The sequence below is a fragment of the Bos indicus genome, chromosome 5 (assembly GCF_029378745.1).
Source record: "Bos indicus isolate NIAB-ARS_2022 breed Sahiwal x Tharparkar chromosome 5, NIAB-ARS_B.indTharparkar_mat_pri_1.0, whole genome shotgun sequence".
Classification (NCBI taxonomy): domain Eukaryota; kingdom Metazoa; phylum Chordata; class Mammalia; order Artiodactyla; family Bovidae; genus Bos; species Bos indicus.
The window spans coordinates 37,049,303-37,074,347 of record NC_091764.1 but is presented as its reverse complement, the minus strand read 5'-3'; the positions used below and the strand labels follow the sequence as shown (position 1 = coordinate 37,074,347).

Here is a 25,045-nt window from a genome sequence, read left to right as displayed (position 1 = left end):
ATTCTCATAACACCTGAAAGTTTTTCTAGTAATTCCCACACACCTCTCTCTCTCTCTCTCTCTCTCTCTCTCTCTCTCTCTCTCTCTCTCTCTCTCTCTCTCTCTTCATTCCACTCCAGTCGAAATGTCATCTTTGCTCTTCCCTGAACACTCTAGGAAAATTCCAGATTTAGAAGTCTGGCTATTCCCTTTGCCTGGAGCTCAACTCCCCTGCGATGTCCTCATAGCAAACTCCCTCACTTCCTTTAAAACAGCTCATTAGGCAACTTCCCATAAGATCACCCTTACCATCACATTTTAAATTGCAAATCTGCCCTCTCCTATCACACAACATCTAATCCCTTTTCTGCTCTATTTCTCTTATTCATGGTGCCATTATATTGTTCGTAATACTGCAGTATCCAACTAGAATATAAGCTCCAGGACAGGGGCAGGGATCATTCCTCTTTTGTTCACTGATATATTCTGAGCACCTAGAATAGTATCTGACATGTAGGAAGCCCTTGACAAATTTTTGTTGAATGAATTAATCCTATAACCAAGATTATTATCAGAAAAAAAAAAAATGCTTTGTGCCCTCCATTAGAACAAATCATTTAATATGAGAAAGCCATACTAGAAGTGAACAAAAACAAAATCTCAAAATAAAATATACTGTGTGCATGTAAATTTTGTGGGCATCTTCCAGAAATGTTTAAATAATCCTGGCACATTTCCTTTTTATTTATTTGTTTCTGAAGGAACAGACCATGAAAAAGAATGCTATGTTGTTCATTGTGCAGTAAAATTAACTCATTGTCAGATGGGTTTAGCATGTCTACATGCAAATGGATTTTCTACGAAAAGCATTTAACAGACATCACCCACGTAAGATAGTCACAAGATAAAAGAACTAAAGGAAAAATTATAGGATATTTGTTTAAACTTTCCTTGAATAATAGGACCTCTTAATACTCAATATGGCTAATGTATAGGGACTCACTATTTTCAGTTAATTTTTTTAAAGGGAATTTATACCTAGCATGATTTACATTTTATGCCAAATGTCACCTCTACTTTTAATCTACATGGGTTTTAAAGTAGGTCTTGGTATCTCACCATATTTACCTGGACTTCAACAAACCCATACTCTTCATACTGTCTCACTGGGGAAATAGTTAAGAGAGCTAATAAAAAAAAAAAAGATGCTCAAAATTGATAATAATTAAGATAATACAAGCCAAAATAAGAATTAAATTTTATTTCGTACCCCCTAGAATGGCTAAAAGTTTGTTAAGGCTAACAAAATAAATTGGCAGGGAATACAGAACAATTCAAACTTTCTTATATTGGTTGGTGAGTCTAAAATGGTTCACGTACTTTGGAAAATAGTTTGGTACTTTCTTATGAAGTTAAACACACTCCTACCCTATAACCTAACAATTTACTCTAGAGAAATACAAACATATGGCCACAAGAAGATTTATATAAGGATGCTCACAGTGGCTTTATACATAAAAGCCCCAAACTTGAAATGACCCAACTATCTATCAACAGAAAAATGGTAAACAAATTATGGCACAGCTGAATTAAACTGCAACATAAAGGAAGACGTATTGATGCACACAATGATATGAATAAAATTCAAAACCATCATGTTGAACAAAAGAAGCTTGACCCACTAGCTCCTAGCCAAGAGAGAGTATACTAGATAGTTTCATTTACTTTAAAATAAAGAACAGACAGGAGATGGGGCAAAGATAGCGGGCCCTGAGCTCACCTCCTCCTAAGGACACACAAAAATTACAACTATTTATAGAGCAACTATCAATGAGAGTGACCTGAAGACCAGAAGAAAAGACTATAACTAAAGATATAACGAAGGAACCACAACAAGTTGGGTAGGAGGGAACATAGTGTAGTTAAGACCCACACCCCTGGGTAGGCAACCCACAATCGAAAGAATAATTAGAATTACAAAGGTTCTCCCAAGGACCCAGAGGTCTAAACCTCACAGCAGGCTCCCCAGCCTGGGAGTCCTGCACCAGGATCACGAGCCTCACAGTGTTTGGCTTTTTGTGCCAGCAAGGCTTACTTTCAGGAAAGTCAGAAAAATGTAGGAAACAGAGACTCCACTCTTAAAAGGCACACACACACACAAAATATCACATGCTTCAAGACTCAGAGAGGAAGCAGAAATTTGAAAGAAGCCTGGGTCAGACCCATTTGCTGATTTTGGAGAGCTTCCCAAAAAGAAAGAAAGCATCTGGGCCTCACCCTGGTAACACAGAAGCTGACAGAAGGCATTTTAGGGAGCTCATCCCACCACGAGGACACTGGTACTGGCAAGCACCACTTTCACTCCTGCTAGCTTATTAGCATCAGGACCTGGCCCCACTCACTAGCTTGCTGGCACATACTTTGGGTCACCCCATGGCAAGCAATTACCTGGGAGGGAACACAGACCCATCTTCTAGCCATCCAGTTGCCATAGGACCTACTGAGACCCCAGCCACTCCAAAAGCTGGTCTTGACCACCAGAGGGCCCAGGACCCAGCCCCAACCACCAGTGGATCATCACTAACCCCAAAGTTCCAAGAGATTTGCAGCCAGCCATCAAAGAAGACTCCATCCAACAGGGGGCAGGTACCAGCGCTTGTAACCCCTGGGCTCCAGCCATACCACCTGCTGGCCCACACTGACTCTGGGACCAGCAGGGCCCTGAAGTCAGGAACCCAGACCAGGTTCAGCCACCAGTAGATCCGATCAGTCTTAGGGCTTCCTGGGCCTTAGCCTACCCACCAGGAAACTAACACCAGCTCCAGGACATCCCAGGTACACAGGGACCCCAGAACCCAGCTCCATTCGCCATGGGCAACTACTAGCTCTGAGGCCAGATTCAGCCACTAGTGGGCAGGGACAAGCACCTGGATTCCCTGGACCCCACAGACACCATTCCTGGGAACACCATGGCTCCATAGCCAGCTGTGTAAAGACCTGGACCACCCATCAGGAGGCCATCAGCAGGCTGGCACTAGCTCTGGGACCTCTTGGGAACCTCAGCCAACTGCCCTGGAATCGAGGTCCAACCACCAGTGAGCCAGCACCAAGACCAAGCATCCACTGACCATGCAGTCAGCCACATCAGGACCCCATCAAACCTGCAAGTGGCCAGCAGTCTCCGCACAAGACAGAATCTGGCAGTCAATAAGACCAAGAAGACTGAAATCATATTGAGCATCTTTTCTGACCACAGTCCTGCTGCTGCTAAGTCACTTTAGTCGTGTCTGACTCCGTGTGACCCCACAGACGGCAGCCCACCAGGCTCCCCCGTCCCTGGGATTATCCAGGCAAGAACACTGGAGTGGGTTGCCATTTCCTTCTCCAGTGCATGAAAGTGAAAAGTGAAAGTGAAGTCACTTAGTCATGTCTGACTCTTCTCGACCTCATGGACTGCAGCCTGCCAGGCTCCTCCGTCCATGGGATTTTCCAGGCAAGAGTACTGGAGTGGGGTGCCATTGCCCTATTAAACCTGAAATCAACTACAAGAAACATTTTGCAAAGAGAAAACTAAGACACAGTGTGAAAGCTAAACACTGTGCTACTAAACCACCAATAGGTCACTAAAGTAAAAAAAAAAAAAAACCCTGGAGACAAATGAAAACACAACAATCTAAACGATGTAATGAAAGCAAACACAGTTCTATGAGGAACATTTGTAGCATCACAAGCCTACCTCAGGGAAGAAGAAAAATCTCAAATAAACCTTATACCTCAACCTTGTACCTAAAGGCACTAGAATTAAAAGAACAAATGAAACTCGGTGTTGGTAGAAGGTAAGAAATTATAAAGATCAGAAAGAGAAGAAATTAATAAAGTAGATAACAAAAAAAGAATAGAAAAGATCAAAGAAACTAAGAGCTGATATTTGAAATGATAAGCAAAATTTATTATTTAGATCCATCAAGAAAATAAGAAAAGGCTAAAACCTGGTGGCTCCGTGGTAAAGAATCTGCCTGCAGCAGAGGAGATATGGTTCAATCCGTGGGTCAGGAAGATCCCCTGAAGGAGGGCATGGCAACCTGCTCCAGTATTTTTGCCTAGGAAATCCCATGGACAGAGGAGCCTGGCAGGCTGCAGTCAATAGGGTCTCACAGAGTCGGACATGACTGAAGCGACTAAGCAGCAGCAAATCAATCAAATAAAAAATGAAAAAGAAGTTACAATTGACACCACAGAAACACAAAGGATCCTAGGAGATTACGATGAACACTTATATGCCAATAAAATGGACAACCTGGAAGAAATGGATAAATTCCTAGAAATGTACAATTTTACCTGATTGAATCAGGAAGAAAATGTAAAAATACCAGTTTATGAACTTCACTAGTAATGAAACTGAAACAATAATTTTAAAAACTCCCAACTCTTGAAAGTCCAGAACCAGATGGTTTCCCAAGTGAATTCTAACAAACATTTAGAGAAGAGTAACACCTATTTTTCTGGAAGTGTGAAAGTCACTCCCTCATGCTGACTCTTTGCGACCCCATGGACTATACAAGTTCGTGGAATTCTCTAGGCTAGAATACTGGAGTGGATAACCTTTCCCTTCCCCAGGGGATTTCCCAACCCAGGGATCGAACCCAGGTCTCCCGAATTGCAGGCAGACTCTTTACCAGCTGAGCCACCAGGGAAGCCCATTCTTCTCAAACTATTCCAAAAAATTACAGAGGAAGGAATGCTCTGGAATTCATTCTACAAAGCCAGCATCACCCTGATAATGAAACCAGACAAAGGTATCACAAGAAGGAAAATTACAGACCAGTGTCACTGATGAACATAGATGCAAAAACCTTCAACAAAATATTAACAAACTGAATTCAACAATACATTAAAAGGATCACACACTTGACTAAGTGGGATGTGGAGGCCTGGCGTGCTGCGATTCATGGGGTCACAAAGAGTCGGACACAACTAAGCGACTTATCTGATCTGATTGTTCAATATCCACAAATCAATATATGTAATAGATCACATTTCATTATCATGGTGAACCCAGTCACTTCACATCATGTTGGCAGATTTACATAAGTTTATCACTGATGCTAGAATGGAAAAGATGCAGTATGATTGACATTTTGTCTTAGAGATACAATGTATTTTAAAACACTAAAACCAATAAAGTTCTGAAGAAACTTAAAACTTTCATTTATATTTATCTGAATTTTTAGGAGAAATGTATACAATGGTAAATCCTTAAATTTGGGAGTATTTCATATATTTTCTGAAATACTTATGGCTAGACACATTTTTAATAACAAGACTATAATATGCTTACATAAGTAAATGTCCATGTAATTATGTAACTATAATATCCATCTGCTTTATCTTGAAAAAAGGATAAAATTGAAATTCTAGTTCACTTGAAAACATACATTAAACAAATACAGCAAAAACATTAATTCAACTAGCAGAAGAAAATATGACGGTGAATAATGAAGAGTGCTGAAACACAGAGCAATCACATCCTTGGATAATCTCTTGATACAAAACTCACCCTTCGAGAAAACCTACCATCCCAGGACCACAGTTTGTTCCATCTGCCAGTGGCATGTGTTGAGTGCGACAGCCCTTGTGAACTCCTTCTGCACTGGTACACCAGAGACGCCTGCATTGTTTCTGCAGAGTAATAAAAGGCAGGCAAGCAAGAGTAAAAATAACACTACAACAACCAGATCAATTCAGTATCATGCATTGATTTATACATTGATCCTAGATACTTCCTGGTTTCATGGTCAGAGCTGGAAATAATCAGTAATAATCTTTTACTAGGGCTTCACTGGTGGCTCAGACAGTAAAGAATCTGGCTGCAATGCAGGAGACCTGGGTTCGATCCCTGAGTCAGAAAGATCCCCTGGAGAAGGGAATGGCTACCCACTCCAGTATTCTTGCCTGGCAAATTCCATGGACAGAGGAACCTGATAGGCTACAGTCCGTGGAGTTGCAAAGAGTCAGACACAACTGAACAACTAACACAGATACACATAATAACCTTTACTAAGTCAGTCTTGGTCATCAATTTTCCTCTAAACACATAAAATGGCAACATTTAGTTTTTAAAAAATTGGATTATCATCAAACACTGAACAATGGAAGAGATGACTTGGAGTGAAGCATTCAAAATTACTGAGATACTTTTCTCTCTTTGCAAGACATTTTTCTAAGGGATTTTTTGTTGTTAAATGTTATTCACAAGGAGTTTCCAAAAGTCCTTTTGATCCAACAGTGGAATGTATGAATAATGTGCATAGAAAAACTGTATAATGTATCTTGGTTTCCTATTTTGTAAATATAATGCATACTTTCAATTTTTGAACATAGGGTTCTGAAGTTTTCACAAGATATGAAAATCCACAGAGGCTCACAGGAGCTATGCCCAAAATAATCCCTTTCTTTCTTTGAATTTAAATTCAAAGTTCATTCAGTATCCAAGTCAGTATGAAAAAAAAATGTATTTTTTTATAAAAAATAATTGACGTAAATCTTCCCCTCTTCAGAGTGGATATTTAAAGACATAAATAATTGTCATTTTAAATTTAAGATATTTTTTTAATTTTATTTTTAAACTTTATAAATTGTATTAGTTTTGCCAAATATCAAAAGGAATCTGCCACAGGTATACATGTGTTCCCCATCCTGAACCCTCCTCCCTCCTCTCTCCCCATACCATCCCTCTGGGTCGTCCCAGTGCACTAGCCCCAAGCATCCAGTATCGTGCATCGAACCTGGACTGGCATCTCGTTTCATACAAAATAAATAAAAAAATAAAAAATAAATTTAAGATTTTAGGAATAATATTCACTATATGCAGTATGCTTTACACGTCCCTGTGCTCATTGTTAAGTACCTTTCATTTATTCATACATCCATTCATTCATTCATAAATCATTCATGTATTCACTCATTCAACCGTCAGTAAACATTTGTTTTTTTGGCTCCTATTATACGACAGATCTGAACTAAATCCTTGGAGTATATCTTTATTTAAATGAATGAACAAGGTGAGATTCCTGGTTCAATGATCTTCACAATCTAATAGTATAGTAAGCAATTTGGCAAAGGTCTGCACAGGATTGAAGAAAATGAAATGAGTATTCTGCTTGGGAAAGCAAGGCATGGATTCACCAAAGTATTGACATTTATTAGAACTAAATCCTAAATTTACCCCCAAAAGAAGACAAAATCTTGGCTACAGAGTTAATAAAAATGTCAACTCAACTTTTTCAGAGGTCAGTGTTCATTCCAGTCCCAAAGAAAGGCAATGCCAAAGAATGCTCAAAGTACCGCACTATTGCACTCATCTCACACACTAGTAAAGTAATGCTCAAAATTCTCCAAGCCAGGCTTCAGCAATACATGAATTATGAACTTCCGGATGCTCAAGCTGGTTTTAGAAAAGGCAGAGAGGAACCACAGATCAATTTGCCAACATCCGTTGGATCATCGAAAAAGCAAGAGAGTTCCAGAAAAACATCTATTTCTGCTTTATTGACTCTGCCAAAGCCTTTGACTGTGTGGATCACAAGAAACTGTGGAAAATTCTTCAAGAGACAGGACCACCAGACCACCTGAACTGCCTCCTGAGAAATCTGTATGCAGGTCAGGAAGCAACAGTTAGAACTGGACATGGAACAACAGACTGGTTCCAAATAGGAAAAGGAGTACATCAAGGCTGCTATTGTCACCCTGCTTATTTAACTTCTATGCAGAGTACATCATGAGAAACGCTGGGCTGGAGGAAGCACCAGCTGGAATCAAGATTGCCAGGAGAAATATCAATAACCTCAGATATGCAGATGACACCACCCTAATGATAGAAAGTGAAGAAAAACTAAAGAGCCTCTTGATGAGAGTTAAAGAGGAGCACGAAAAAGGTGGCTTAAAGTTCAACATTCAGAAAACAAAGGTCATGGCATCCGGTCCCATCACTTCATGGCAAATAGATAGGGAAACAGTGCTCCAAAATCACTGCAGATGGTGACTGCAGACATGAAATTAAAAGATGCTTACTCCTTGGAAGGAAAGTTATGACCAATCTAGACAGCATATTAAAAAGCAGAGACATTACTTTGCCAACAAAGGTCCATCTAGTCAAGGCTATGGTTTTTCCAGTGCTCATGTATGGATGTGAAAGTTGGACTATAAAGGAAGCTGAGCACAGAAGAATTGATGCTTTTGAACTGTGGTGCTGGAGAAGACTCTTGAGAGTCCCTTGGACTGTGAGGAGATCCAACCAGTCCATCCTAAAGGAGATCAGTCCTGGGTGTTCATTGGAGGGACTGATGGTGAAGCTGAAACTCCAATACTTTGGCCAACTGATGCAATGAGCTGACTCATTTGAAAAGACCCTGATTATGGGAAAGATTGATGGCAGGAGGAGAAGGCTACAACAGAGGATGAGATGGTTGGATAGCATCGCTGACTCAATGGACATGGGTTTGGGTGGACTTCAGGAGTTGGTGATGGACAGGGAGGCCTGGCAGGCTGCATTTCATGGGTTCGCAAAGAGTCGGACATGACTAAGCGACTGAACTGAACTGAACAGAACCTATGAAAAAATCCTTGAAACCAATTATAAAGTAATGATTAAAGAAAACTAAACAATAGGCTCCAAATTTCATTCCTTTGCATTCAAATCTGTATAAAGTAAAATACAGTCTATGAAATTCTTGGGGTCTTTAATATAATTCATTATCAAAGCACTTGTATTATCTCTCCCACCCACAAAACAACATCATTTGAAAATAACTATTTGAATGTATTAATTTTCATTAACCTGTATGTGACTCTGTTTTCTGACTGAGGATATTTCATAGGATTTTGTGAGAGATGCAGATGACACCACCCTTATGGCAGAAAGTGAAGAGGAACTAAAAAGCTTCTTGATGAAAGTGAAAGTGGAGAGTGAAAAAGTTGGCTTAAAGCTCAACATTCAGAAAACGAAGATCATGGCATCCGGTCCCATCACTTCATGGCAAATAGATGGGGAAACAGTGGAAACAGTGTCAAACTTTATTTTTGGGGGCTCCAAAATCACTGCAGATGGTGACTGCAGCCATGAAATTAAAAGACGCTTACTCCTTGGAAGGAAAGTTATGACCAACCTAGATAGCATTTTCCAAAGCAGAGACATTACTTTGCCAACAAAGGTCCATCTAGTCAAGGCTATGGTTTTTCTTGTGGTCATGTATGGATGTGAGAGTTGGACTGTGAAGAAGGCTGAGCGCCAAAGAATTGATGCTTTTGAACTGTGGTGTTGGAGAAGACTCTTGAGAGTCCCTTGGACTGCAAGGAGATCCAACCAGTCCATTCTGAAGGAGATCAGCCCTGGGATTTCTTTGGAAGGAATGATGCTAAAACTGAAACTCCAGTACTTTGGCCACGTCATGCGAAGAGTTGACTCATTGGAAAAGACTCTGATGCTGAGAGGGATTGGGGGCAGGAGGAGAAGGGGACGACAGAGGATGAGATGGCTGGATGGCATCACTGACTCGATGGACCTGAGTCTGAGTGAACTCCGGGAGTTGGTGATGGACAGGGAGGCCTGGCGTGCCGCAATTCATGGCGTCGCAAAGAGTCGGACATGACTGATCAACTGAACTGAACTGAAAGATAATTTTTAAGTATCTAACAAAGTGAAAGTGAAAGTTAGTCACTCAGTTGTGACTAACAAAGAGTGACTCTTTGCGACCCCATAGACTATAGTCTACCAGGCTCCTCTGTCCATGGGATTCTCCAGGCAAGAATACTGGAGTAGGTAGGCATTCCCTTCTCTTGGGGATCCTCCCAACCCAGGGATCAAACCTGGGTCTCCCACATTGCAGGCAGATTCTTTACCATCTGAGCCACCAAGGAAGCCCATCTAAAACAGCACCTGGCGAATAATAAGTATTCAATAAATTATAGTTTCCCTTTTTTAAAAACCTCTTTCTGACAAACACCAAATTTTTCTAATATTTAAAAATGAAGATAAGTTCAGCACACTACCTGTCCAAGAGAATAAAGTACATTTTGAAATATATCTTAACTACAACTTTATGATAGTTTTCAAACAAAAGAACATAATTTTCCTTACTAAATAGGGACACACTTGTGATCCAGGACCAAACATAAGCTCACATTGCTTGTTTACATCATACATTAATCCAGGAAGCTGTGAAGATAGATCGTATATTCTTCCATTTGGTTTGTCAAGGAGGCATTCCCCATGACCGGTACTGCAACAACGACAGGGAACAAAATATTGTGAACACACATGGATGTATTTCAGTAGAAGATTCTTTACCACATTTTTCTGTAGCTCTGCATTTTCAAAGAGAACATCAGTATTTTTTCATAATTTAAAAACCAACTCACATCAAAGTCAATAAGAAAACTTCACAGTTTATAAAGGACTTATTCTATGTGTTTGTTCTCATTTAATCCCCACAACTGCCTTAAAAGTAAAAATTTTTTAAAAGAATAATGAAAAATAAACAAAAATGCATCAAATATAATGTTTAAAACATGCATTCCTATGTTGATCACACTACACTTTTGGTCTGCTTTGCTATCCAACAGGAGTGCCCTATATCTAATGTCCAATCTGTCAAAATGTAAAAAGTAACATTTTCAGATCATCTGAGAAAGTTCCTTTATAGTTGACAACAAAATAAAGGAATTTCAGAAAGTGCTATGCTGCCTCTGTCTCAAACAGATTTTCTTAGGAAAAGAATATAATGCAGAGTAAAGAATGCCAGCTTTGGGACTTTGCATTTGGGTGTCACCACTTTCCGAATTGCATGGTGTGAACAAGTTAGTCAGTCTCCCTGGGTCTAAGACTTCTCATCTTCAAATTGAGAGTAGAAATGGCTGCCTTGCAAGTTGCTATTAAATGCATGATTTAATATCTTTAAAGGAGTTTGCAAAATAGTAGATAGTGGCAAAAAATGTGTATTTGCTACTCCTGGTTTGTCAAGTAATATATAGTATATAGAAAACTGTGAAAATGTTCAGCCATTCCAATTCAGTTAAAAGTAACCATTTGTTAATTTGAAATAATTAGAAGAAATATTTTGGGGGGAATTTTTTACTGGCTAGAGGGCATAATAAATTTTGTCCCCAAAAAATGAACATGTAACTTTTAAAATACCCATTGGCAAGAATCATATCACCCCTTCCAAAAATAAGCATACCTACTGGTATTTTTAATCAGTGCTTCAGTCAGCAATCGAACAAAGCCATATGCTACCATGTACAGATCAGCAACTATGTGCTGTGCTTTTAAATCAAGTTCCCATACAAGGATAAATAATCACTGCTAATCATAACTAAGGGATACATTTATAAATATATATTCCAAAAGATGGTTTCATTCATTCCCATAGTTCTCATAGAGATAGGTAAGTGAAACTGTATAAATAGGTGATTAGAATATGTAGTAGAAAAAAATCAAACAATATTGTGTTTACACCAAAAGATTACCTGGAAAGAGTTTGGCTTTGCTTTTAGAACCAGTTTCAATAACTAGGATAGAAACACCATTTGGATAAGTCGGGAAGCAGAGAAATGTAGGAGATGAAGACGCAAGGCCAGAACAATCTGAATCTGAGCTAGCAATAGCCTCCAAAGGACAGGTAAACCCAGAGACTCCACAGCTCTTTAAGGAACTATTTGGAATATTCATAATTTAACTTCAGCTATTCTCTGTCCTTCAAGGACACCTCAAACTTGAGCCACTCAAACTCCTCTCAAAATATTAATATCAGTTTCTGAAGATATTCTAATACACAAGGAAGCTTTGATTCCCATTTAGCATCCCCCAAAGAAGTTTTTATCGTAACAGGAACCCAAATTAAAAAAAAAAAAAAGCTCTGAATTTAAATCCCCCACCAAAAAAAAATATAGTTAAGAATGAAATAATAAAACTCTTTGTCTTTAAACATCCATTTGTACAGTGGAAGCAAACTTATATTTAAGCAATAAAAAACTCAACAGAGATTGAACTATTCTAAAAGAATACACATTTCAAACTTTATAATCTAATAAATGTTCAATTATGTAACTAAAGTAACACGAAATCACTTACTCTAGGAATTCAGTGATATATTTCTGACTACATTTTGACCAGGTCCAAGGACTTGTGTGGTAATTTAAAGTTGGAGCCATGACATGATACTGATGTTTAATTCCGGTTTCCTTACATTTAAAACTATCATCGTGTGGAACATTAAATCTAAAAATAAAAATAAACACTTAAAAAAGAATAATGAAACGTATACAACATTAGAAACAGATCTCTTATTTTATAATATAATCTAAAATGTAGACCAATCTGATTATATCAGGATTTGTACTCTTGATCTCTTCATAAAGTACTGAAATGCTAGGGTTACCTTCATGTTTAGAAGTGCATGATGTTTAAAAAATAGTAGATTATAACTCTGATCAGTAGCACAGTCTGTTGCTTTGGTATGTGAATTTCAACAATCAAATTCTTTGGATTCTGGCTCACCTCATCACAAGATCAACACAGCATTCACATAAAACAATTATAATTTCCAACATGCATACCCAAGGCAATGTGTGTGGAAAGATTAGGTAAAGGCTCTACCACAGTAACTTCCAGACTACTGACTATCACTACAGAATTAAAAAACAAAAAAAAAATTATTTAATTCTTAATTCCATATCACTTTATGCTTTCTGCCTATTTCACATGAAACAGCTTAACTGCTCTTTTTGGTTTATAATCATAAAGCGATTACTGATAGAACTGGAATAGTAAAAATATTTCCAAATAGCAATCAAATCTTTACAAGGGCAATGACATTAAATGATCAGATGGTCAGCAACAGATTCTACATATTTTTTGAGGATCCCCTAGAAGGGATATTGAAACCACTTGATTCAGTCCTTACCTGTCAAAATTTGTACTTAATATCAGTGTTTTAATTAAACTATTTACTGATATTCTAAACACACCTAAAAAGTTTCTCAGGAAGAAAATAAAAGGTAGTATCCTTTGCAAGAATACTGTACTAGTTAGCGCCCTTGGTAACCAGCAAACACTGCCTTCAGGATGTTACCGCAATGTATGATATACCTCCGGCATGCTGCTGAACCTGCTCTACTTCAGCAAACACATACAAATCTGAGTGTGCATTTGGTGGGTGATCATGAGATATAACTATGCTACAGGGAACTGAAGAGGAAATAGTTTAATAAAAATCATCTCTGCCTGAAATTATTCCAGTTGAATACTCTAAGGATGTCAAGGCATGACCAGGAAAAGACAATGGAGTTCAAGAGAAGCAGCTCCAGCTTCAATTCCTTATTAGCAAATAACCAAAAAATCAAAAGAGTACGGTGGGTACATTGGGAATCATTTTTCAGAGGATGAATTTCTAGGGATTTCTGACTTTCTATGGGAGCTTCACAGGTATCACGGGGAAATCACGGCCTCCACATTCTTAGAGCATAAAACCCCAGTGGAATTTTTAATAATATAAGAACAGATGGGAGAATTCCAAATGTTTACCAAAAAAAACCACTATAGATCTGGGAGAAAAAGTTTTAAGAAAATATTTCAGTGATTAAGAAATTCCCACAGACCACATACTCTGTTGGGGCCCTGAGCAATAAAAGCAAGAAATGAATTGATACTAGAAATATTTGGGGGAGTTCCCTAGAACCAGGGGATCCTACAGGCCCTCCCATAAGACGGTAGAGCACAGTACCTGGTCATGCATAGGATAACAAGGGATAGAGGCCAGAAGTGCTTGTCATATAATCCAATACAGTAAATGAAAGAAAAGAGTTCCAAAGTTCTAGTTCTTTGCTTAGTCTGTTGATCTGTGTAGCCTGTCTGACCTAACATAGATCACAAAAGAGCCAGAGTTAGCATTTCAGGGGTTAAAATTACACTACTAATATTTTGTAAAGATATAAAGATGCTAATTACTCAGTTGAAGACAGAATTGTAGACATTCATGCAATGCTACGTAGAAGGCACACTACTGACGTGACAGAAGGTACTTACACATGACCAAGCTCATGGGCTATGGTAAAGGCAGCACTGAGTCCATTTTCTTCACTAATAGAGCAGCTCCGTAAAGGATCACACAGGGTACCTAATTCTGCTAAACCTGAAAAATTTCATATTTGTATTTCAACAAAATGGGGAATAGCAGAATCATAAAGAAAGCACTAAAGCATGTATCATTTGGCATTACTACTTAGAAATAAATGCAGAGTTGACTGTTAATATTGCACAGATGTTTTATAAGGCAAAGAAAAAAAAAGAACAGAATGATTTTCTGTAGCTGAAACCATATACTTTTACTGAAGAAAATAATCCAAAATATAGGATAAGCAAACAATTTTTTAAAAGACAGGAAAAGGAAAAGGCCACAGGAAGAATGAAATTTTAGGCCACGTTAGTGTTATTAGTGGAGAAGGCAATGGCACCCCATTCCAGTACTCTTTCCTGGAAAATCCCATGGATGGAGGAGCCTGGTGGGTTGCAATCCATGGGGTCGCTAAGAGTCGGACACGACTGAGCGACTTCACTTTCACTTTCCACTTTCATGCATCGGAGAAGGAAATGGCAACCCAGTCCAGTGTTCTTGCCTGGAGAATCCCAGGGACAGAGGAGCCTGGTAAGCAGCTGTCTATGGGGTCGAAGAGAGTCGGACATGACTGAAGCGACTTAGCAGCAGTAGCAGCAGCAGCAGGGTTATTAGTAAGAAAGGTAATGAATGTCTAAACTGGTAACAGTACTAATAAAGAAAATAGTCCAGAACAATATAAATTATAAATTTTATTTAATTTTTTAAAGCTTTGAAGCAGCAGACACTTATTCAATTACCATATGATAATTAAATGACTAAAAATATGTTAAATACTTAGAATAGTGCCTGGAGTTAATAGATGTTAAATAAAGCATGATAATGACATAATCATTGGAAGCACTTGATTTTGTAACCATTTTAGCAGTGGAAAACATATCACACATCAAGATCTAGCCACTCATTTAAATAACAACTTGCAACTGGAATTGCTGCCGAAAAATGATGACAACATGAACTAGCTGGACACCAAAGACAATAGTTACAACTGATATAGTCTTTTAATCTAGGATAAGATATAAAATAAATGCTCATTACAATATTCCATATTTCATCATCAAGTTAGCATTCCATTTTACTTTTTAACATAACACCATGGCTTTTACTATTGCTATCCTTCAACATTTGCTTACAAATTTATCTTCTCTCCTATGATGATTCCTTTGATTAAAAAAAATATTTTCATATGTACAATAACCAGTTTCTTACTGTAAAATTTTTCATTTAGAAATTTCTTAATATAAAATAAACAGACATATTAGCTACTGTGTTTTAGGTCTTTCCTATTATGTGTACCTAAAAAAAAGAAATAGAAGTTAACTAAAGAATCTAAAAATACTGGAAAAAAGTCAAACTAATGTGTTCACTCACCAATACATTCTTAACAAAAATGAAAGATGCCCTCTTTCTGACTCTAATGCCAAAAAGCCTTGCTTGGGCAAAGTCGCCCCCAAAAGAACTTTTCCTTAGTTGGAATCAAGACCAAAGCAAGAATGAAAAAAAAAAAAGAAAGATATTCTTTCTTTAACAGTCCTCTGAGAAAGAATGAGAGAATTATTATTGTCTTTAAGATTTTAAAATTCATACTGTATGCGCAATTTTTAGTCAATTTTGTATTTCTCCTTTGTCAAAATAAGTTAAACTGTACACATTGCTTTTTAAGAATATGTGCTGTTCCCTTGCCTTCACTAGTATTTTCAATTTGCCTAGTGGCTCAGTTCCAGTGTACTATTCATTTACAGTGCTGGGTATTTGAAATACAATATTGACTCCATTGGGTTCCCATGGTGGCTCAGACCATAAAGAATCTGCCTGCAATGTAGGAGACATGGGTGCAATCCCTGAGTTGGGAAGATCCCCTGGGGAAGAGAATATACCCACTCCAGTATTCTTGCCTGGAGAATTCCATGGACAGAGAAGCCTGGCAACCTATTGCCCATGGAGTAGCAAAGAGTCAAACATGACTGAGTGACTAATACTTTAACTTTTCACTTTTTTCATTGACTCCATTACCACCCAAACTGCTTCATGCTTAAAGACTTCCCTATAGCTCAGATGGTAAAGAATCTGCCTGCAATGCAAGAGACCCAGATTCAATTCCTAGGTCTGGAAGATCCCCTGGAGGAAGAAATGGCAACTCCTTCCAGCTTAAAGATGGATATATTCTAAGTTGAACATCTTAGCCACATGACATATCTGTAAAAATTAGCACTGCATATGATTAAAGATCAAGCTCAAGCATGTCCATTAGATAAACAAGACTAACAAAAATCAAAGTGAATGTATAGCCTTATAGTACCAAGCAGTTGGCTGAGAGTTTATGCCTAGATTCACTCATTCACTTGTTCAGGGCTCTCTAAAACTGGGCAGAGATATTAACAAAATAAACTAGCACAGCCCGAATTTGACACAGACTCCCTGTGTTTGAAAGTGCAAGAAGCTGCACAAGTCACCAATCTATCATCTTGAAGAATAACAATTTTTAACTTACTTTGTAAAATATGCCCAGACTAAGACAACATTACTTGCAAAAGGAGATATAAGCAGGAAACCTAGTAATTATTGCCAGTATCTTGTATTTGTTATTAAGAACTATTCTTAGTTTGTTATTTTTTCCACATATTTTAGAAGGGAAACTAAAATACTAAAACTTGGGTTAATACAAGTTGTGTAGCCTTGGGCAAATTATTTATCCTCATGTATAAAATTGGAATAATAGGTCTTCATAGGTTTGTTGCAAAGATTAAATGAGTATAATCATGTTAAACCTTAATGTAGTGTTTGATACATAGGCACTCAGATATATCAGCTATCATTATAATCACTGCTACTCTTGATTTAAAGGATAACAGGACTACTTTTATTTGCATAGTCTATGTTTCTAGACATCAGTATGATTTATGTGCACAGGAGTAGCTGAAAACTGCAAAAAATGAATGGGGAGTGAATAACCCAAAATTTAGTTTTAAATCATTTTTTAAAATAGAAAAATATAGCAAATATATTCATACTTAACTTTTAGTATAAATATGTGAAAACAAGGCAAAGATAATCTAAGAAATATAAAACATATATATCTGAGTACCAAGTCACTTCAGTTGTGTTCAACTCTTTGCGATCATATGGACTATAGCCTGCCAGGCTCCTCTGTCCATGGGGTTCTCGAGGCAAGAATACTGGAGTGGACTGCAGTACCCTTCTCCAGGGGATCTTCCTTACTCAGGGATCAGCGCGCGTCTCTTATATCTCCTGCATGGCAGACGGGCTCTTACCACAAACACCACCTGGGAAGCCTGCTGCTGCTGCTAAGTCGCTTCAGTCATGTCTGACTGTACAACCCCATAGACGGCGGCCCACCAGGCTTCCTGTCCCTGGGGTTCTCCAGGCAAGAACACTGGAGTGGGTTGCCATTTCCTTCTCCATTGCAGGAAAGTGAAAAGTGAAAGTGAAGTCGCTCAGTCGTGTCCGACTCTTAGCGACCCCATGGACTGCAGCCCACCAGGCTCCTCCATCCATGGGATTTTCCAGGAAAGAGTACTGGAGTGGGGTGCCATTGCCTTCTCTACCTGGGAAGCCTAGATATATAGAATAATATACCTAGATATGTAAATGTATCTAATTATATAGAATATATCTACAAAGTTAGAGAGTAGCTTGCTAGGAGAAGAGAATGAGGTCTGTTGTAAAAATTAGAGTGGCAGGTGCCTACTTCCACATTTGTGGAAGATTAACTTTTAGACAGTCCTTATACCACAAAGAAACACATCCAGTAATAAAAACTACTTTTTAAATGAATACTGAGCTCATGATGTATGAGAACTATCAAAATCACACACCTCCGAGACCTAAGATATATTCTGTCCCTGCTCATCTCATACCTAATAATGCATGCATACATACATATAAACAATTATATCATGTGAGTGAAAGTCACTCAGTTTTCTCCAGGCCAGAATACTGGAGGGGTAACCTTTCCCTTCTCCAGGGGATCTTCCCAACAGAGGGATCAAATCCAGGTCTCTCGCATTGCAGGCAGATTCTTTACCAGCTGAGCCACAAGGGAAGCCCCATATGATTTATATCATGTGCTAAATCCTAAACAGCAAGCAAGGAATAGTAATAGGAGTTACTCTGAGAGCAAATACTGAGAAAAGCAATATGATACAGAGACTAAGAGCTTGCTAGAGGAAGCTTCAAAGTAGAGAATCTGATTCTGAAGTCCCTGCCTTAAGTCAGGGACCTTGGTTATTAACACCCTTCAGGTTACAGCAAAAACAACTGAAAATCTCTCTAGAGGAAAGAACACTTTTTAAGCAGTTCACCACTAACCATATGGATGATTTTTATATAAATATGAACTTACACTTAGAGATCATGAAACATACAAACAAATAAACATAGCATAAAATTAGCAGAAACCACATATTTGGTTATCAAATGTTTAGAATATGGGAACTGCCAAAGATGGAATATAAAATTACTCCAAATAAAATGTTTCAGTAAATATGAAAGGCAATGATAAATATGAGAAAATATAAAAAGAATATAAACAAAATAAATAGGCAGATTTTGAATAACAACTAAGTAGAAATTTTGAAATTGTAAAACATGTTGAAATGGAAAATACAGAAGATGAATGAAATACCAAATTAGATGCAGCCAAAGGAAAAAAAAACAATAAAATGCACTTTAGAGCTGCTGGAATAAAGCATGAAGATAAAAAGAAAGAAAAGATGGAAAACAATTAGAATAAATGTAAATGGACAAACTTTGGTAGTAACAAAGATTAATAGGGATATAATTTTTTAAATCCAATTATATGATGGATTTATCTAAAGAAATGAGACTCTGAAAAATTGAAACAAAAGATATACCCAGCAAATATTAAACAAGAAAAAGTTGGGTTAGTTACAGCATTGCTAGACATAATATAAAAATAAAATTATAATGACTATATTTTCTTGAAAAAGCATTAGAGGTAAAAAGTCACTATACAACTGCAAACAGTACAAATCAAACTTATATGCACCTAATAAGTTAGCCCAAAAATAGATGAAACAAAGTATCTGAATACTGTAATTGAAGAAATTTTAATGTCAAATTAAAAATAAAGAGTAACAAAGATATACTCATATTTCAGGTTAGTGTCCTAGTAAGCAAAAAAAAAAAAAAATAGTAAATACATAGTTGATTTGAACAGCATAAATTGATTTAACAGACATAGTTAAGAATACACATTCTGTTTGAACATACACATTTTTTAATTGACCACATAATAGACCATACAGTTGAAGTCTAGCATGGAGGAATTTGAGCATGACCTTGCTAGCATGCAAAATGAGAGCAGTTGTGCAATAGTTTGAACATGCTTTGACATTGCCCTTCTTTGGGATTGGAATGACAACTGACCTTTTCCAGTTGTGTGGCCACTGCTGAGTTTTCCAATTTGCTGGCATACTTAGTGCTGCACTTTCACAGCATCATCTTTTAGGACTTGAAATAGCGCCACTGGAATTCCATCACCTCCACTAGCTGTGTTGCTAGTGATGCTTCCTAAGGTCCACTTGACTTTGCACTCCAGGATGTCTGGCTCCAGGTGAGTGATCACACCATTGTAGTTATCTGGATCATTAAGATCTTTTTTGTATAGTTCTTATGTGTATTCTTGCCACCTCTTCTTAATATCTTCTGCTTCTGTTAGGTTCACACCATTTCTGTCCTTTATTGTGTCTTCTGCTAAGTCGCTTCAGTCGTGTCTGACTCTGTGCAACCCCATAGACGGCAGCCCACCAGGCTTCCCTGTCCCTGGGATTCTCCAGGCAAGAACACTGGAGTGGGTTGCCATTTCCTTCTCCATTATTGTGTCTGACTTTGCATTAAATATTCCTGTGGTATCTCTAATTTTCTTGAAGAGAACTCGAGTCTTTCCCATTCTACTGCTTTCCTCTTTTTTTTTTTTTTTTGGCATTGTTCACTTAGGAAGTCTTTCTTATTCCTCCTTGCGATTCTCTGGAACTCTGCATTCAGATGGGTATATCTTTCCTTTTCTCCTTTGCCTCTCTCTCTTCTTTTCTCAGATATTTGTAAGGCCTCCTTAGACAACCATTCACCTTTTTGCATTTCTTTTGCTTGGGGATAATCTTGATCACTGCCTTCTGTACAATGCTACAAACCTCTGTCCATAGTTCTTCAGGCACTCTGTCTATCAGATCTAGTCCCTTGAATCTTATTTGTCACTTCCACTATATAATCAAAAGGTATTTGATTTAGTTCATACACTTAATGGCTTAGTGGTTTTCCCTACTTTCTTCAATTTAAGTCTGAATTTTGTAATAAGGAGTCCATGATCTGAGCCACAGTCAGCTTCTGGTCCTGTTTTTGCTGACTATATAGAGCTCCTCCATCTTATGTACACATAGAGAGAGCTTACATAGAACTCTTCCAGATGTCCAAGCTGGATTTACAAAAGGCAGAGGAACCAAAGATCAAATTGGCAACATCCGCTGGATCACAGGTAAAGCAAGAGAATTCCAGAAGAGCATCTGCTTCTGCTTTATTGAATACATTAAAGACTTTGACTATGTGGATCACAACAAACTGTGGAAAATTCTTAAAGAGATGGAAATGAGACCACCTTACCTGTCTCTTGAGAAACCTGTATGCAGGTAAAGTAGAAACAGCTAGAACCAGATATGGAATAACAGACTGATTCAAAATTGAGAAAAGAGTACATCAAGGCTGTATATTGTCACCCTGCTTATTTAACTTATATGGAGAGTACATCATGCGAAATGCCAGGCTGGATGAAGCACAAGCTGAAATCAAGATTTCTGGGAGAAATATCAATAACCTCAGATATGCAGAATAGCAAGAAGAGATAAGAGAGCCTTCTTCAGTGATCAATGCAAAGAAATAGAGGAAAACAACAGAATGGGAAAGACTAGGGATCTCTTCAAGAAAATCAGAGATACCAAAGGAACATTTCATGCAAAGATGAGCTCTATAAAGGACAGAAATGGTACGGGCCTAACAGAAGCAGAAGATATTAAGAAGAGATGGCAAGAATACACAGAAGAACTGTACAAAAAAGATTTTCACAACCAAGATAATCACGATGGTGTGATCACTGACCTAGAGCCAGACATCCTGGAATGTGAAGTCAAGTGGGCCTTAGAAAGCATCACTATGAACAAAGCTAGTGGAGGTGATAGAATTCTAGTTGAGCTATTCCAAATCCTGAAAAATAATGCTGTGAAAATGCTGCACTCAATATGCCAGCAAATTTGGAAAATTCAGCAGTGGCCACAGGACTGGAAAAGGTCAGTTTTCATTCCAATCCCTAAGAAAGGCAATGCCAAACAATGCTCAAACTACCGCACAATTGCACTCATCTCACACACTAGTAAAGTAATGCTCAAAATTCTCCAAGCCAGGCTTCAGCAATATGTGAACCATGAACTTCCTGATGTTTAAGCTGGTTTTAGAAAAGGCAGAGGAACCAGAGATCAAATTGCCAACATCTCCTGGATCATAGAAAAAGCAAGAGAGTTCCAGAAAGACATCTATTTCTGCTTTATTGACTATGCCAAAGCCTTTGACTGTGTGGATCACAATAAACTGTGGAAAATTCTGAAAGAGATGGGAATACCAGACCACCTGATCTGCCTCTTGAGAAATTTGTATGCAGGTCAGGAAGCAACAGTTAGAACTGGACATGGAACAACAGACTGCTTCCAAATAGGAAAAGGAGTTTGTCAAGGCTGTATATTGTCACCCTGTTTATTTAACTTATATGCAGAGTACATCATGAGAAATGCTGGGCTGGAAGAAACGCAAGCTGGAATCAAGATTGCTGAGAGAAATATCAATAACCTCAGATATGCAGATGACACCACCCTTATGGCAGAAAGTGAAGAGGAACTCAAAAGCCTCTTGATGAAAGTGAAAGTGGAAAGTGAAAAAGTTGGCTTAAAGCTCAACATTCAGAAAATGAAGATCATGGCATCCAGTCCCACCACTTCATGGGAAATAGATGGGGAAACAGTGGAAACAGTGTCAGACTTTATTTTTGGGGGCTCCAAAATCACTGCAGATGGTGACTGCAGCCATGAAATTAAAAGATGCTTACTCCTTGGAAGAAAAGTTATGTCCAACTTAGACAGCATATTCAAAAGCAGAGACATTACTTTGCCAACAAAGGTTCGACTAGTCAAGGCTATGGTTTTTCCTGTGGTCATGTATGGATGTGAGAGTTGGACTGTGAAGAAGGCTGAGCGCCGAAGAATTGATGCTTTTGAACTGTGGTGTTGGAGAAGACTCTTGAGAGTCCCTTGGACTGCAAGGAGATCCAACCAGTCCATTCTGAAGGAGATCAGCCCTGGGATTTCTTTGGAAGGAATGATGCTAAAGCTGAAACTCCAGTACTTTGGCCACGTCATGCGAAGAGTTGACTCATTGGAAAAGACTCTGATGCTGGGAGGGATTGGGGGCAGGAGGAGAAGGGGACGACAGAGGATGAGATGGCTGGATGGCATCACTGACTCAATGGACGTGAGTCTGAGTGAACTCCTGGAGTTGGTGATGGACAGGGAGGGCTGGCATGCTGCGATTCATGGGGTCACAAAGAGTCAGACACAACTGAGCGACTGATCTGATCTGACCTGATCTGATGCAGATGACACCGCACTTATGACAGAAAGCAAAGAAATAAAGAGCCTCTTGAAAGTGAAAGAGGAGAGTGAAAAAGCTGGCTTAAAACTCAACATTCAAAAAACTAAGAACATGGCATCTGGTCCCATCACTTCATGGCAAATAGATGGGGAAACAATGGAAACAGTGACAGACTTTATTCTCTTGGGCTCCAAAATCACTGCAGATGGTGACTGCAGCCTTGAAATTAAAAGATATTTGCTCCTTGAAAGAAAAGCTGTGACAAACTTATACAGCATTTCAAAAAGCAGAGACATTACTTTACTGACAAAGGTCCATCTAAACAAAGCTATGGTTTTTCCAGTAGTCATGTATGGATGTGAGAGTTGTACCATAAAGAAAGCTGAGCACTGAAGAATTTATGTTTTCGAACTGTGGTTTTGGAGAGCTCTCTTGAGAGTCCCTTGGACTGCAAGGAGATCAAACCAGTCAATCCTAAAGGAAATCAATCCTGAGGATTCATTGGAAGGGCTGATGCTGAAGCTGAAGTTCCAGTATTTTGGCCACCTGATGGGAAAAGCCGACTTATTGGAAAAGACCCTGATGCTCAGAAATACAGATCAGGAGGAAAAGGGGATGACAGAGGATGAGATGGTTGTATGGCATCACCAACTCAATGGACATGAGTTTGAGCAAGCTCTGGGAGATGGTAAAGGACAGGGAAGCCTATTGTGCTGCAGTCCATGGGGTCGCACAGAGTCAGACATGACTGAGTGACTGAACAATAGACCATACAGGGGATATCAAAAGACTTCAAAGAATGGGTATCTTACAGATCATGTTCTGCAACTACAATGAAATTCAATAAAAAACAGTAAATCTCGATACACTCATAAAATTTTAAATGCATTTCTAAATTATAAGTCTAGTTAATAAGTGAAGAAATCAAGATGGGTTTACACATACTTAGAATTTTTAAATTTTAAATGTCATTGAAAATATCTATAAAAACATGTAGGACATAGCAAAATGATACCTTGAAGTAAATGGGTAGTCTTAAACAAATTAGAAAAGAAAAATTTGGGGGGGTTTTGAGCTAAGCAAGCATAAGTAAATTGAGAAAAAATGAGAGAGAGAAAGGAGAAATTAAAGAAATAAAAATGAGATTAAAAGAAAGAGTTGATCCTATAAAAAAAGACAAACTGTAATAGACAATATTTCAGTGAAATTAAGCCATTTAAAGAAGTTCAAATAAATAATATTGGAAATAAAATGAGGCTTGTAGACAGCTATAGACAAGAGTTTAAAAGAAAATGCTATGAGAATAATTTAAGTTATAAATTTTACGACTAAAAGAAATGGTATAATATCTAGAAAAACAGTTTTTAAAGATCATTCAAAAAGATGTTTTTTTAAGTCTGATTATCCTTGGAGAAATTAAATGGTAAAATATATTTCCACACAGGAAAGATAAAACCCAGATGGTTTTCTAGGTGGGATCTCCCATGCTTTCAAGGTACAGATCACTCCAACAGTACATAAAATCTTCCAGAGAATGGAAAAAGAAACAATATACTCCCAACAAATTTGGCATGGTGAATAAAACTTTGGTATCTGTGTCGCTTTTCCTACTCATGACACCAACTGTCTCGCTGTTCACACTGTCCGGGCTTTTCGCTGAACCCAGGCTAAACAAGGAGAAGGCAATGGTACCCCACTCCAGTACTCTTGCCTGGAAAATCCCATGGACGGAGGAGCCTGGTAGGCTGCAGTCCATGGGGTCGCGAAGAGTCGGGCACGACTGAGCGACTTCACTTTCACTTTTCACTTTCATGCATTGGAGAAGGAAATGGCAACCCACTCCAGTGTTCTTGCCTGGAGAATCCCAGGGATGGGGGGGCCTGGTGGGCTGCCGTCTATGGGGTCGCACAGAGTCGGACACGACTGAAGTGACTTAGCAGCAGCAGCAGCAGGCTAGACAAGGCGTGAGCTGAGAGGCTGGAAGGAGCCGAAGGAACTAGACACATTTATTCTCTCCTGGCTGGCACAGCAGCCATAACACAGCCACTCTCCTGACTCACGTAGCAGAAGTAGCAGCAGCCACAACGTAACCATAATGCAGCAGTAATATAGCCATGGCTTAACCTCATATAACCATGATGCCACTCCAATGTAGCCCCAATGCCATAGCAGCTACGGCTTTTGTGGTGAAACTGACGGGCTTATGGCACAAAGCAGCTTGTGACCAA

At 38.5% G+C, this 25,045-nt stretch overlaps 1 protein-coding gene across 4 annotated transcripts in view; it reads right to left on the bottom strand.

The window, feature by feature from the left end:
- ADAMTS20 (ADAM metallopeptidase with thrombospondin type 1 motif 20) overlaps positions 1–25,045 on the bottom strand; it is a 218,532-nt gene that overhangs the window by 127,182 nt on the left and 66,305 nt on the right. For 2 of the 4 annotated variants that reach the window (XM_019960760.2, XM_019960761.2), the window contains exons 8-11: positions 14,060–14,165; positions 12,107–12,253; positions 10,115–10,256; positions 5,554–5,658 (exon numbers count right to left, since the gene is read on the bottom strand). In XM_019960760.2, the coding sequence (XP_019816319.2) occupies positions 5,554–5,658; positions 10,115–10,256; positions 12,107–12,253; positions 14,060–14,165 (500 nt within the window). Of the gene's footprint in view, positions 1–5,553; positions 5,659–10,114; positions 10,257–12,106; positions 12,254–13,757; positions 13,891–14,059; positions 14,166–19,556; positions 23,780–25,045 lie in introns of those variants that run through there. The other 2 variants (XM_019960762.2, XM_070789242.1) reach the window with 2 other exon arrangements.